At 54.5% G+C, this 13,761-nt stretch overlaps 2 protein-coding genes across 2 annotated transcripts; both read right to left on the bottom strand.

The window, feature by feature from the left end:
• Positions 1–337: 337 nt before the first annotated feature.
• Positions 338–8,447, bottom strand: PLK1 (polo like kinase 1). Its single transcript, XM_039491511.1, has 10 exons — positions 8,019–8,447; positions 7,287–7,455; positions 6,731–6,875; positions 5,608–5,701; positions 4,714–4,933; positions 3,644–3,802; positions 3,346–3,423; positions 2,271–2,425; positions 1,517–1,699; positions 338–1,046 (listed from the first exon to the last, which is right to left on the bottom strand). Exons 1-10 carry the CDS (start codon positions 8,430–8,432, stop codon positions 840–842), a joined length of 1,824 nt encoding a protein of 607 aa, XP_039347445.1. The 5' UTR covers positions 8,433–8,447; the 3' UTR covers positions 338–839.
• Positions 8,448–11,353: 2,906 nt separating this feature from the next.
• LOC120372907 (GTP-binding protein Rhes-like) lies at positions 11,354–13,535 on the bottom strand. Its single transcript, XM_039490441.1, has one exon. It carries the CDS (start codon positions 13,526–13,528, stop codon positions 12,902–12,904), a length of 627 nt encoding a protein of 208 aa, XP_039346375.1. The 5' UTR covers positions 13,529–13,535; the 3' UTR covers positions 11,354–12,901.
• Between the last annotated feature and the right edge of the window lie 226 nt (positions 13,536–13,761).

The raw sequence follows: 13,761 nt of genomic DNA, 5'->3' as shown, positions 1-13,761 counted from the left end.
CCCACCAGGGGAAGGAAGGCAGATGGCCCTTCACTAGCTTTGATCGGAGCAGGCAGGTGTGCGCACAGACTGGATGGGCACTGCAGGCTAGAAAGCTCCCACCGCTGTGGGGAGAGCACATCACAGAATTACACAGCAGCTGCCTGGAAAAACAGGATTCTTTATGGGCTGCATTAACAGACCATGTGGAGGTGAGTCCACCGTACCTCCCGTCTTAGAGATGGAACACAGCAGCGTGGGAAGACTTCCTTCTACTCCATACTTAATAGGGTCTCCCCCCTGGGCCAGGCAAAGCCCTTCATCCAGAGGGGGCATTGCATGCGATGTGGGAGGGAGGGGGCTGCAGAGACCAATCTTTAATCAAGTTACGTAATATACAAGAGTTTAATTTGGTGCAGATTAGTTTCAATATTAAAAGGCTGATTGCTCAGAGTCAGCATATGAGCACATTAAATATCTTACAGTCACTACAGGAGGGGGAAGGGAGCCCCAGAGCATCACAAACACAAATAACTTACAGAACTCTGCCCCGCCCATGCTCTGTTCTCCAGAGGAGGCTGTGTCAAGGCCATGGAACAAGGGCTGGGGGGATTTGACAGTTATTGAATATCTAGTTTTTCTAAAATCAACTTTCTAATGGGTGCTGAGGGGCCAGTCTGGCCATGGCATAAAGACACATTTCCTCAGCAGCGGCCCCTCCTGTGGCTCCAGTGCAGCTGGCAGCAGAGAGGTGGCCCAGCTGCTGGGAGGTCACAGTTTGACTGGAGAGCATTGCAGAGGCCGCTCCGTCCGAGGCCATAACAGTTTGGCACAGACACTGAGTCCATTACAGCTGGGTTCTAAGCAGAGGGTTTCATACGGGCCGAGCCAGACTTGGAGCTGAGCAGCTTCTCCACCATGGTGCGGGCGTAGCGTAGCCGGCTGGCCAGCTCCTTGCAACAGCCGTGCTCCTCGATCAGGCTCAGCTTGTACGTGCGGAAGTCCCGTTTCTCGTCGATGTAGGTGACCGCCGCCATCAAGGGGCACAGGATGATTTTAGTGTGGTCCTACAGAGAGAATGCACAGAGCTTGAGAGGTCCCTCGGCAGGCTGAGGCCACGGGGGCCCTCGGGCTATCCTAGGTGACCCGTTCCTCAGCAGCACATCCCGTGTGCACCCTCGCCAGTCTCTGCTGCCGTGGAGGAGCGGGACCAGGAAAGCACCTGCTGCACTTTGTTCTTTTAAAGGATTTCAGCAAGTGACAACAGAAAAGGGAGCCAGAACCACACAGGCTCCCTAGCAAACAGCGGCACTAAGGATTAATAAGGCACAATAGCAGTGCTAGGGAGTCTGGGTGGCTCAAGTATTGAGAAAATGGACTAAGGGGCCTTCCGGTCCTGGGTCAGCTAGTCTGAAATCTGGCCTAAGTTGTGACCACTTGGTAGCACCATCCTCTGCGTGTTACAAGGCCCCCAAAGTGGTTGGTGAGCTGCTGACACCGGAGGTTTGGCTCCTGCTACCACGCGAGCAGCTCTCACCTGGAAGAAGTTGATCTGCACGGTGCCGTTGCTCAGGTGCAGGATGATGGCACTGCGAGTCCGGAACCAGGTGCGGAGGTAGGGGAGGCGTGCCAGCTCATCCCCCTCCCGGGGCGTGATGTTGGCTCCAGCCTTTAGCAGGTGCTCACTCATGTAGTTCCGGAAGTATTTCAATAGTGTTATCTATAGAGACAACTACATGGGTTAGCAGGACGAACGAGGCTGTGTGGGGAAGATCATACTTCCAAGGCAGTGTCTGCTTCCACAGCTGCATGGCCCAAGTGGGCCATTCAGCATTAGTTCCACTGTCCTCAGCAGTGAAACCTTGTGAAGAGGTAGTGACCCAAGAGACGAATTCAGGACTTACAATAACCTGGCAGGTTGACGTCAGGATGCAAGATGTTGTAAGAACAAACCAGAACAGTGTGCTTGGACAATGGACCTAGATTGGTTGTTATACCTGGCCTCACTTCATGGGTTTATTCTTTAGTCCAGGTTGTTTCCAGCATTGCAGAGAACTATTGTTAATATTTCTGTGAAACTGCACTCACACTGGGTTTTTACAAAGTGGAAACTGAACCTGAACTGCTGCTAATGCTCATTTGCGGGGGAGCAAAGACATAGCCCCTCTAGCCTAGATATGCTGATTATGTTTTGTCTGCTTAGATAGCCATTCAGACCCACAGTGTGGCAGGGGAAGGAGGAGGACACAGCTCCTAGCTGCTGTTAAATGTGCATCTCCAGAGTGACTGACCTTCTTAGTCAACGTCGAGGGGTAGGATCTCACAGTGAAGTAGGACTCGGTGTTGTTTTGCTCAATGTACTGTAGGCTGTCCCCATCGTTGTACATAATGAGACGGGTGGAGTCATTGAAGAGAACCCCAACGCTGTTATCACACAGCTGGTAGCCTGGTTGGAGAAGGGAATGCATTAGATCTCCAAACACTGAATGTCTCCAGGCTCGGGATGCTATAAGCTGTAAGGGTGTCTTAGCAGAAGGCCCTCACTCTGGCTGACCCTGGTGCCTCTCAGCTGTCTAGAGCAGGGCCTCTCAACCATTCCAGGCTGCTGTACCCCTTTCAGGAGTCTGATTTGTCTTGAATACCCCAAGTTTCATCTCACTTAAACTACTGGCTTACTAAATCAGACAGATTACAAAAGTGTCACAGCGCACTGTTACTGAAAGATTGGGGACTCATTTTTACCATGCAATCAATATTGTATTGATTTTCCATGGAATATCAATATTGTAACTTACATTTCAGTGTATAGTATACAGAACAGTATAAACAAGACTATGAAATTTTAGTTTGTACTGACTTCACTGGTGCTTTTTATTTGCCTAGTTTTACAACAGGCTACATACCCCTTGGAAAACCTTTGCATACCCCTGATTGAGAACCACTTGTCTAGAGCGCCTGTTCTCAAAGGACTATGTGGGGAAACCTCCCCTGCAAGACTTAGTCATTTAACAAAAGAATACCAATGCCAATGCCGTCTCAGCACCATGCCCCCCACCCCATCCAGCCATGTGTTCGCTGGGGCATAAGGTGTTCAGTGCCTGCCAGGATGCGGATCTGAAATCCTATGCTCTTTAGACTGGGGTTGCCACAGGATGCTCATGGTTCCTTTGATCAGCTGAGCATTTTGTGCCGCTCTCAGGGATGGCAACATCTGAGGCACTGCACGTTAACTGGTTAACAGGGTATAAAAACCAGCTACATCAGATGGATGATTTGCACCCTGGGCCCCTCGATCTCACCCCCCGGGAAGTTGGGGGAAGCGACTGAAGTGAACTCGGCTGCTGGCAATGCCAAGACGCTCCCTACCTAATCCGTACTTGTCCGAGTAGTCCACCCATTTACTAACCCAGAAGATGGGTATGCAAGCAGGATCCTCAGCCTCCTCTGCAACAGAAATGGAGTTTGTTAAATAATGTTTGTAAAGCAACATGTGAAACCCTCAGCTGACTTGCTGGGTGTAAGCAGGGGGGGGGACCCAGGGAAGGGGCAAGGAGCTCCTCCACCCACCCTTTGCTTTGGAGTTTTTAATCCAAGCACCTCGTAGCACTTCTAGGATCCCTGCACAGCCTGCCTCGCTATCTGTCAGCCCATACCCGTAGCTCACCTTGTCTCACTACTGCCCTCTCCGAGGGTTTCGCTGCATTGGCCACGCTCAGCTGCTGTAACATGTCGGCTAGGTGGCAGTCGACAGGCTCTCCCAGCTCCCGCAGTGCTGCTTCGTCTTCCTTTTCATGGGCTTTATCTAAGGCAGGGCTGTCCAGGCCTGAGCCAGAGGAGAAGAGCAGCGCGACAGCTGTGTTAGTAGCATGAAGGCTAAAGCTGGCTGATAGTTTCAGGAGAAGTTAGATTTACCTTCAAACCCAGCTGTAACAGTTTGCATGACACCCACAGGGCTGAAAGCAGACACCCATCTCTGCAATGGACAGAAGTTCTGCCAGCCTCATCCTGTTGATGAGCTGCCTGCTCCATTAGAGCAGCATTACCACAACTAACGCTGACGACCTTGTCAGCGTCCATGCCTCATGGGAGGAGATGGTCTCACCCTGCTTGGGATACAAGCCACTTTCTCTAGTGGGCAGAGGCAGGAAGGAAGAGAACGGAGTTAAGAGCTGCCAGGGGGCACCATCTTCCCTTAGGGCATTAGCCTCCTGTGTGGTGGCAGGACACCTAGAGAATTAAACTGGCATAAGGCCTCAGCTTGGGTCGGGCATTCCCAAGTTATTGCCAAAGGGGAAGAAGAGGATCCAGTTCTGCCGTGGCTGCCCCAGCGAGGCTAGAAGAGCAGTGAGCTGCCACCCTCACTCACTGGCACTGCCCAGAGCCAGAGCACAACAGAGAAGCAGGGAGGGCGAGGAACAAGAGGCCCAACGTGCCCTGAGTATTGGGGCCAGGATGCTCCATTTGCAGTACATTTAAGATATCCCTCTCTCCATGCTGGGGGGCAATCTGTCAGAAGAGCAGCGACTGCTCCTGCAAGGGGCACTGCTGGATTTCCAGGACAGCATCCCCACATGAGCTCACTAGCCATAACCATATGTCACAGAGAGCCAAGCAGGGTTTTCATTTGTAATTTACTCTCCCGGTCTTCTCCCCGTCCCCACTGTAACCCAGGGCTCTCTTGTAATTGCCAGGCACTGTTAAAACCTACATCTCCGCCCCCTCCCCAAATCTTACCTTTGTTGAGAGCGGTAAGAGGTTTCCGTCCACTTGGATCAAATCCACTGGGGGCAATTGAAAACCTAGGCGGGATGGTTAGACAGGTGGTGGGCAACCGGCTGGGGATGTAACCTGATGTGAAGAACTCATCATTCAACAGTTCGTCGATAGTAGGGCGGGTGGCAGGGTCAGATCTCAGCATCTTCTGGATGAGATTAGCAGCTACAGGGTTGATGTGCTGAAAGAGGGGACAGGCAGGGTTCATGAGTGAAGGCCAGGGGGATAAGCACAACCTAGCACTGGTGTGCACAATGGATAGGTCACAGACCCACAACTAGTGAGGCTCTCCTGCTCCAAGCAGAGGGTGTGCATGGCTGGGAGACCGGGACTTAAGCCTGGAGGAGTGGAGAAGGATTGGGGTTCTCAATGGTTATTTCAGTGAGAAAGCTCCTGGTGCAAGTAGGATGATTGCAGAAGGGCCTGACAGGCAGCAGCCGGGATGGGTTTGATACCCAGACCAGTTCTCCTCTGTGGCTGGACTCAGAATTTGAAGGAGTCCAATGGTAGGAAGGGAGTTCGAGCCACTTACGTGCCTACGATATCACCCAACAAAATATGGTAATGCATCTCCGTGCCAGTTTGGGGGGCTAGCTCCCCCTCCCTTCCCCTGAGAAGTTGGCCTTTCAAGTTAACACCCCTGCACTAAGGCCTAGAAAGGCTTAACACAAATGTATCTCCTTGTCAGGTGTCTCCTCATCTGTACTCAGGATGCTGGAAGCCATTTCCATGGTTATGAGCAGGCACCAGGGAAGCAATTTGGATTCTGCACAGCTCTGTGATATCGGCTCTTTCATTAAGGTGACAAAGATCGGCCAGGAGGACAAACGCTCCCCTCTGCAACAGGCTCCATACCTTGGGGATGTTATACTCGTTCTTCTTAATTCGGATGTATGTTTCTTTTAGACAAGAGGTTTCAAAAGGTGGCTTCCCTACCAGGAGAGTGTACCTGTATATTTAAGATATAAAAGCCTGTCACAAGGAGGAGACCGCAAGATTTCCACAAGGTGTCTTTCGCAGCGGGGGGAATCACCACACACCCAGGAGATGAAGGGCAGCAGACAATTGTATTTGAAATGCCAGTTCGATTTCCAGTTCCCTGCTCCCTAAGGGAGGAGACTGGAACCTGGTACCCTCTGGAGAGAGTTCCAGCTAGAGAGAGAAGCTTCAAAATAACCTGCTCTACAACAGGAAGTTAGCCTGCAAATGCAATGGGTGCACATACAGGCGGGTGCACACACAACAGCTGGCAGGTCAAGGTAAGCAAAAAAATTGCAGTGATGGTCAGATCTGAGGAATTTTCTGGAGATAGTCAAACCCCAGTTACACAGCAAACAAGCCATGAGGGAAGCAGAGAATCATTACCCATCTCCACCCCTTGATTACTACCTTTATGGGAGTAGTCCTGCCAGGGCAGCCGAATTTTCAAACCATTAATTTTAAATTGTAACATTTAACACCCACAGAACAGCACACAGCTGGGGCTCAGGGTCGTTAGAGCCTCAGTGTAAAAATCTGATCAACCTAGCTACTTCACTCAGGGCTGTGAAAAATGTCATGCCCAAGTGCAGTGGTTTAGACACAACTAGGTCAGTGGAAGACTTCTTCCATAGATGTAGCGAATGCTCTCTCCTCCGAGAGGTGGATTACTCCATCGACGGAAAAACCCTTCCGTCGATGTAGAAAGCATCTGCACTGTAACACCACAGCAGCTCAGCTGCAATGCCATAGCTGGTGTCACACAGACGTACCTTTAGTCTGCACTTAACCAGGTCCTGGCTTGGAACTGGCCATCTTTGTTTTGTGGTGTCTCCTTTAAGAAAAAGGCTCCTTACAATCTAAGATTAACTTGAAACCTGGAACCAATCGCAGTCTAGTTCACTGAGCTGGCTCATCTGGGCAGCCTTAAGCCCATTACATGCTGAAGGCCCAAGGTTAAGGGCACAAACAAAAACTGAAGATTTGTCATAAAACTTACATAATGCAGCCGATGGACCAAATGTCCACTTCAAAGCTGTGTCCCTTCTTGCCCAGCACTTCAGGAGCTATATAGTTTGGTGTCCCACACAGGGTCTTCTTACGCTCACCATCATATTCTACTTTGGTTGCCAAGCCAAAGTCACCTTGAAAGAATGTTTGTGCCGGTCAGGGTTACGCACCAGGAAGACAAGACTTGTTTCCTTAGCTCAGCAGTTGACAGTCAGTGGTCGCAGACCTCGCTGCTGAGCCACAAGTGGCAGAATTACAGGCAACATCTTCCAAATATTGAGTCCTAAACAGCCCAAGAGAGGCTGGTTTCAGGGTAGCCCGCCCAGAAAGGGGGAAGTATTCTGACATAAGTTAAGAAGCTATCACGCGGTTTTGTGGTAGCAGAGCATCCTGCTCTCTCTCCTGTCCTTTCTACAAGTGAGCACTCAAGGGATCTTTGCAGCAAGAGACTAAGGGAAAGGGTCCCTGGGCTGTGACAGATTCCTGGACATGCTTCTCCCCTCCACAGGCACGTGGACAGGGATGTGCCCTGCAGGTGTCCATACCTATTTTCACCTCCATGTCATCGTTGAGGAAGAGGTTGCCCAGCTTGAGGTCCCTGTGAATGACCCGGTTGCCGTGCAGATACTGGCAGCCCAGGATTGTTTGCCGCAGGTAGTACCGGGCTTCGGGCTCTGTCAATGCTTTCCTCCGCTTATGCAGCTCCAACAGGGACTGGGGGCCAGGAGAGAAGCAGGGTCATGAGCACCCCCCAGCTGAGAGCCAGTTAGCGGCCCCCTTCCCACTCCATCCCATGGGTGTCCCAGGTGAGACAGCCCAACCCACCCTCCTGAAAACCAGGTATCCTCAGCCCTGGGGCCAGGCCCTACCCATCGTGCCTCCCTCACCGTTCTACCCCCGGTGCCGCGACTGGGGACTCCCCCCGCGGGCATCACCCCGCCCTAGCTCCGCGGAGAGGAGCTGCCACGGGGAGGGCGAGGAGGGCCGGTCCCCGCGCACTGCTGCTGGCCCTTTAAGGCGCTTGGAACGCTCGGACACGGTGGAACGCGGAGCTCGTTTCAGGGTTCCGGCCGTGGCGCCGCCCCCGCCCCCGCGGAACGTGGTCCCCGGGCTCGGCCCTGCACCCTCAGCCCGGCTGCCCGCGCCCGCCCCGGCCCCGCGCATCCCAACGGCGGCTCGGCCGCGCCCTGGGCGGCGGCCCCTAGAGCCAACGTTCCCCGGCCCGGCCCGGCCCAGCGCTCGCGGAGTCGGGGCCCGGCCCCCCGGCCCCCGCTCACCCTCCGGCGGCAGAGCTCCAGCACCACGAAGACGAAGTCGCTGTCCTCGAAGAAGCCCTGGAAGCCGACCACGTGGCGGTGCGCCAGGCTGCGGTGGATGGAGATCTCCATGGACATCTTCTCCTTCTGGTGCGGCTTCACCAGCAGCGACTTGGGCACGATCTTGCCCGCGAACACCTCCTGCGCCTCCAGCTCCGTGATCTCGTAGCACTTGGCGAAGCCGCCCTTGCCCAGGAAGCGCCCGCGCATGTAGCTGCGGCGGGTGCGCGGGTCCACCAGCACCTTGGGGATCTCCTTGGCCGCCGCCCCGGCCCCGGCCCCGGCCCCGGCCCCGGCCGCCTTCCCGGGCTCCGCCGCGCCCGCCGGCTTCGCCGCCTTCCCGGCCGCCGCTGCCGCTGCCACCGCCGCGCTCATGATCCCGCCCCTGCCCGCGGCTCCCGACCCCTGCCCGGCCCCGCGCTGACCTCGCCCCGCCGCTGCTCCGCGCCCCGCTCTCGCCGCCGCCGCCGGCCGCTCCGACACTGTAACAATTTCAAACCTCGAGCCGGAGCGTTACGAGCCCCCAGCGCGCTCCCCATTGGTTGCTAGGATTTAAAATCCAAGCCGCCCGCCGCTAGGCACCATGGGAACGCCCCTCCCGCCCGGTTTAAAGGGACAGGCGCGCCGCGAGCTGCCAGCCGCTGGCAGAAGGCCCGGTCTCCCCCCGCAGCGCCGCCCCCGCGGGAAGCAGCTCTCCTGCCCCCAGCTGGGAGCCAGCCGCCCGCCCGCGGATGTGCAGCTCCAGCCGCAGCCCCCCTCTCCCCAGATGTGCAGCTCCAGCTCCCTGCCCCCAGATGTGCCGGTATAGCCCCAGCCACCTTCTCCCCAGCTGTGCCGGTGCCGCTGTGATCCAGCTACCCGTCCCCAGATGAGCAGCTCTAGCCCCTACCACTCTCCCCCCAGATGCAAAGCTATGAGATCAGCCCTCCCTTCCCCCCTCACGCTTTCACCGCTTCCCTCTATAGTGTTGCAGGAGCCTAGTCACAGGCTTTGGGCTCACTGAGGATGTGCTTCCTGCAGAGTAGGAGCTAGTGGCTCCCCTGCCCTAGTATCTAGTTTGCATATTAATTCAAGTTCAGCAGTTTCTCTTTGAAGTCTGTTTTTGAAGTTTTTTTGTTGCAAAATTGCCACCTTCTGAAGGTGTATGCAAACTAGATACTATTAACTGTGGTCTAAACAAAGACTGGGAATGGTTGGGTCATTACACCAATTGAATCTATTTCCCTATGTTAAGTTCTCCTCACACCTTCTATGGGCCATCTTAATTATCACTTCAAAAAGTTTTTTTTCCTCCTGCTAACGATAGCTCATCTCAATTGATTAGACTCTGCCTGTTGGTATGCATACTTCCACCTTTTCATGTTCTCTGTATGTATAAATATCTCCTGTCTGTGTGTTCCATTCTATGCATCCGAAGAAGTGAGCTTTAGCTCACGAAAGCTCATGCTAAAATAAATTTGTTAGTCTTTAAGGTGCCACAAGTACTCCTGTTTTTTTTTATCAAAACCTTGCTACTTAAGGACCATTGAAAAGCCTCCTGCAGTGGAGGCAATTTTTCTCCAAGAGTGAGGAGAATAATTAAAACATAGATTCTAACTGTGGAGATTATATATATATAATCTATTTTTTTAAAAAAAAAAAACAAACACAATGAAATGCTACCTTAGTAAACATCTATTTAACTAATGTGGTCTAGGCCATGCTAGAAATTGACTGTTCTACAGCTCAGACCTGGCTTCAAGTACATTTAGGTTGGGTACTTTTCTTTTTGATCATCATATTACACACACACAGGCTATGAAACAAACCCAGGAATAATATTGCAGTGTAAGCAATCACTTCCTTTCAGTCTGCAGTTGGGTGTTTAACTATAGGCACAGTTTTGAAAATGGCCTTATTGCAAAGTCTTAGTATATTTGAATTCTGCAACTTACTCACAACTGAGTTTTGTGATGCAACATGTCCCCCTCCCCCTTTTCTTTAAAGTATGGGGGAGTGGCAGCTGTTGAAAGTGGGGAACTGGTTTTGGTGGATGAAATAATCTGATCTGGTGCAGCAAAATCTATTAATTTCCTTAAAGAAGAACAGGAGTACTTGTGGCACCTTAGAGACTAAAATTTATTTGAGCCTAAGCTTTTGTAGGCTACAGCCCACTTCAATCAGATGCATAGAATGGAAGATTATTAAGATCTATACACCTACAGAGAACATGAAAAGGTAGAAGTAGCCATACCAACTGTAAGAGGCTAATTAATTAAGATGAGCTATTATCTGCGGGAGAAAAAGAAAAAAAAACATTTTTGTAGTGCTAAGGTGCCACAAGTACTCCTGTTCTTTTTGCAGATACAGACTAACATAGCTGCTAGTCTGAAACTTATTAATTTCCTTTTTGTTATTTGAGTTAACATTAAAGACCAAAATTTAATAACTGCTGTAAATTAATTACAAGATGCAAGTCTAAGTCTTCATTTGTGCAAGCTGAAGCTTGGAAACATTCTTTCCAGTAAGACTGATGTGAACATAAGTTTGCTTGCTCAGTCTCCATATTTGAGAGCTGTTTTTTATCTTGCATCAGTTTGTGCAGTTAGCAGAGGCCTTTCCCCCATAAGAATGGCATTTGGGATGGAATGGTGCCAAAGGGAAATTAAACAAATTCTTAACCAAACACCCTACATGCAACCCTATTCCAAACAGAGATTTTATCCCAAATGATAGAGTTGCCAGGACTTCACTTCTGTGGAAGATGTTCACATAACTATAGTGACAGCCATATAAAACCCTAAAATAGATAGGAGCAATCTGTTACAAGGCGGCCGGAGTTAGGTCAGACTCACCCTTCACAGTGGCATGGGCTCTGAATAAGGATCCATGTAACTCTGAGTTCTGTACTGTTGCTGCCGCCCAGGCAGAGGAGTAGGTACTAATGGGCAGTGGAGTTTGGATTATGAGACAGTTTTACATTCCTAAAATCTTGGGCCTAGAATCATGAATTAGAGCTCGTACAACTTAGATCGGGGGCAGCAGCTACTACAGCAGATGAAGAGTATGAGAAGCAGGGAGCTAGAGAACAGCACCCCTAGGGCTCGCGGGCCCTTGCTAACAGGGCTCTGCCTTCCCCAGGTGGCGACACTTTAAAGGACCAAGGCACTAGAGACACACACACTTGTTCCACACAGTGATTTATTACAGGAAGCCAAAGTTGTCATGTAACACAAAGAAACAAGTAGCTTAACATATGCACATTACAGTGCAATTGCTGGAGCAGTGTTTTGGAGGGGCAGCGTTCTACAATATGCCCCCTGTCCCCCCTTCATTTCCTCACCTTTCCACACACTCCCACCACAGCTGGCTAGATTTCTAGGCAGCTGCTAGTCCAGCAAGAGGGTGCCCTAGGGAGCGGTGCCAACCAAGGCTGCCATCTCCCATGAGCCATGGCAGGTAGCAAGGGGTAGAGCAACCCAGCCCCCGATTGTAGCACTTCCCCTGCCCGAACCCTGCTCAGGGCTGCTCCCCTGGAGTAAGAGGCGCTAGAGGCCAAGGCGCCTTCATTCCATCCTTGCATCTCCTTCCGTCTGACTCAGGAGACGCAGCGCTCTGGGAGCAGCAGCTGGAAAACACCGTTGGCCTCTCAGGCAGAGGAGCTTCTCAACCAGAGCTGCCCCCTCTGCAGTGCCTAGTTTGTGTCAGGGCTGAGCCCCAGCCAGCCCCTCTGGGCCAGGCAGTGCAGAGCCCCCGGCCGGCCCCTCTGGGCTTGCTGCATTAGTTATGCATGTAAACAAATCGCGTGAGCCCCAGCAGCTCCTTCATGACACATTAAGCACTGCCCCTCCCTAGCTGGTAGCTCAAGCCAGCTTCAGAGCTGCTGCTGCCCAGGCCCCTCCAAGGAAAGGGGGGGGGGCTGCTGTGCCTTTGTCCTTATGCGAGGAGGTGGGACTGATGCAGGACAACAGGGAGCAGCTGGGCTGCTCTATTTTGATATTAGAAATTCAGCTGCCCTCAGCTGACGTAAGAGGTGACCCAGGGGAATCCTGGCAGCTGCAGCCTGTGCAGGGAAGGGATTTTGACCCAGCTCTGGTTTAAGGGGCCTTGTAACCTCAGTGACTGAGAAGGTTGTTGGAGGTGGTCAGGCTTTGGCAGAGATGAGACCTGGCCTGCAGTGGGGGGTGAGCGCTCATCCACTGATGCAGGGGCTGGGAGACCCCCAGCAGCATCCCCAGGTCAGGTACAAGCTCAGGGGAGGCAGGGAGCTGCCTTGGAGGCTTCCCCTGCCCCCAGAACCCAGCAAAGGGGAGAGGAAGCCACAGCTCCCGCCCTCTCCCCAGGCTGGTTGCTGGGCTCTGCCACCTTGCTCCCAAAGCTCTTTGGCTCAGGCAGGCTGAGTGTCTCCATGGCCAGAGCACCCAGCCGCTGGGCGCAGGCAGGGAGAGGCAAGCAGGGGTACATGGGGGGGGGCAGAGTCCGCTCCCCCCCTGCTGGCACTAGGCCAGTGATTCTCACCCTTTTCTACTGATGGCCCCTTTCACCCAGCAAGCCTGAGTGCCCCCGCCCCCCTTAGGAATTACAAGCACTCGTGTATCTATTTAACACCATTACACATGCTGGGGGCAAAGCGGGGTTTGGGGTGGAGGCTGACAGCTCGTGACCCCCCGCATAACCTCAGGACCCCCTGAGGGGTCCCGACCCCCCTCTGTCTGAGAGCCCCTGACCCAGGGGAACAATCGGACCAGGCGCGCCCTGCAGGCGCCCCGGCCCGGCCCTCTCCAGCTGCCGGGGGACCCCTCTCCCGGCCGGCACGGGGCCCGCTGGCCGCGGCACCCCGGGTCCGCGCTCAGCCCCGCCGGGCTCTAGCAGACCGCGCAGCCGTGGCTCTTGGCGCTCCGGCGGGGCGGCTCCTTGGAGCAGGTCTGGGGCCGGCGGCGCTGCAGGGCCGGGCTGAGCCGCCCGGGCAGGTGGACCTGGCTCAGCAGCTCCTGGAAGAGGCCGACCACGTTGCGTCCCTGCTTGGCCGACGCCTCCAGGCAGGTGCAGCCCCAGTCCCGCTGCGCGGCGGCGATGCGCGGGTCGGGCTCGCCCGGCGCCAGGTCGCTCTTGTTCCCCACCACCACGACGGGCACCGCGCCCTGCTTGGCCTCCAGGATCTCGTCCCGCAGCCGCTGCACCTCGGCGAAGGAGTCGGGCTCCTGCAGCGAGTAGACCAGGGCGAAGGCGTCGGCGCGGCCGATGCAGAGGCGCCGCATGGCCGGGAAGCTGTAGCTGCCGCTGGTGTCCAGGATCTCCAGGCGGAGGCGCAGCCCGGAGCCCGCCCCCAGCTCCAGCTCCAGCTCCAGCAGGTGCAGCTCCTCCACCGTGCGCCGGTGCCGCGCCTCGAATGAGTCCTGCAGGAAGCGGCGGATCAGCGCCGTCTTGCCCACGCCCGCCGCCCCGAAGAACACGAGGCGCACGCGGGCCTCGGGCGCGGGGCACAGCGCCATGCGGCCGGGCAGCAGGGTCCGGCTCCGCTCGGTACCTGCCAGGAGCCGCCCGCGCCCGCCGCTTTATCGCCGCCCGCCCGCCCGCGGCTCCGCCGGCAGCCAATCCGCCCGCAGGGGCGGTGCTCGGCTCGGGCGGGGACAGTCACTGCGGGCCGCCCCCGGGGTAGGGCCCGCTCCGGCCCCGCGGCAGGGCCAGTGGGGGCGGGACTGGGGGGGGCACGGGCCAGGGAGCG

The sequence above is a fragment of the Mauremys reevesii genome, linkage group 10, assembly GCF_016161935.1.
Source record: "Mauremys reevesii isolate NIE-2019 linkage group 10, ASM1616193v1, whole genome shotgun sequence".
Taxonomy (NCBI): domain Eukaryota; kingdom Metazoa; phylum Chordata; order Testudines; family Geoemydidae; genus Mauremys; species Mauremys reevesii.
This window is presented reverse-complemented; position numbering and strand designations above follow the sequence as displayed.

What these genes read in the sequence shown, in the direction of transcription:
- PLK1 (XM_039491511.1), bottom strand. Translation starts at nt 8,432, where the DNA reads ATGAGCGCGGCGGTGGCAGCGGCAGCGGCGGCCGGGAAGGCGGCGAAG. An exon ending in TGACATGGAGGTGAAAATAG is followed by an intron (nt 6,876 to 7,286) that starts GTATGGACACCT and finishes CATTCTTTCAAG; the next exon opens with GTGACTTTGGCTTGGCAACC. An exon ending in TGGTCCATCGGCTGCATTAT is followed by an intron (nt 5,702 to 6,730) that starts GTAAGTTTTATG and finishes TTAAATATACAG; the next exon opens with GTACACTCTCCTGGTAGGGA.
- LOC120372907 (XM_039490441.1), bottom strand. Translation starts at nt 13,528, where the DNA reads ATGGCGCTGTGCCCCGCGCCCGAGGCCCGCGTGCGCCTCGTGTTCTTC.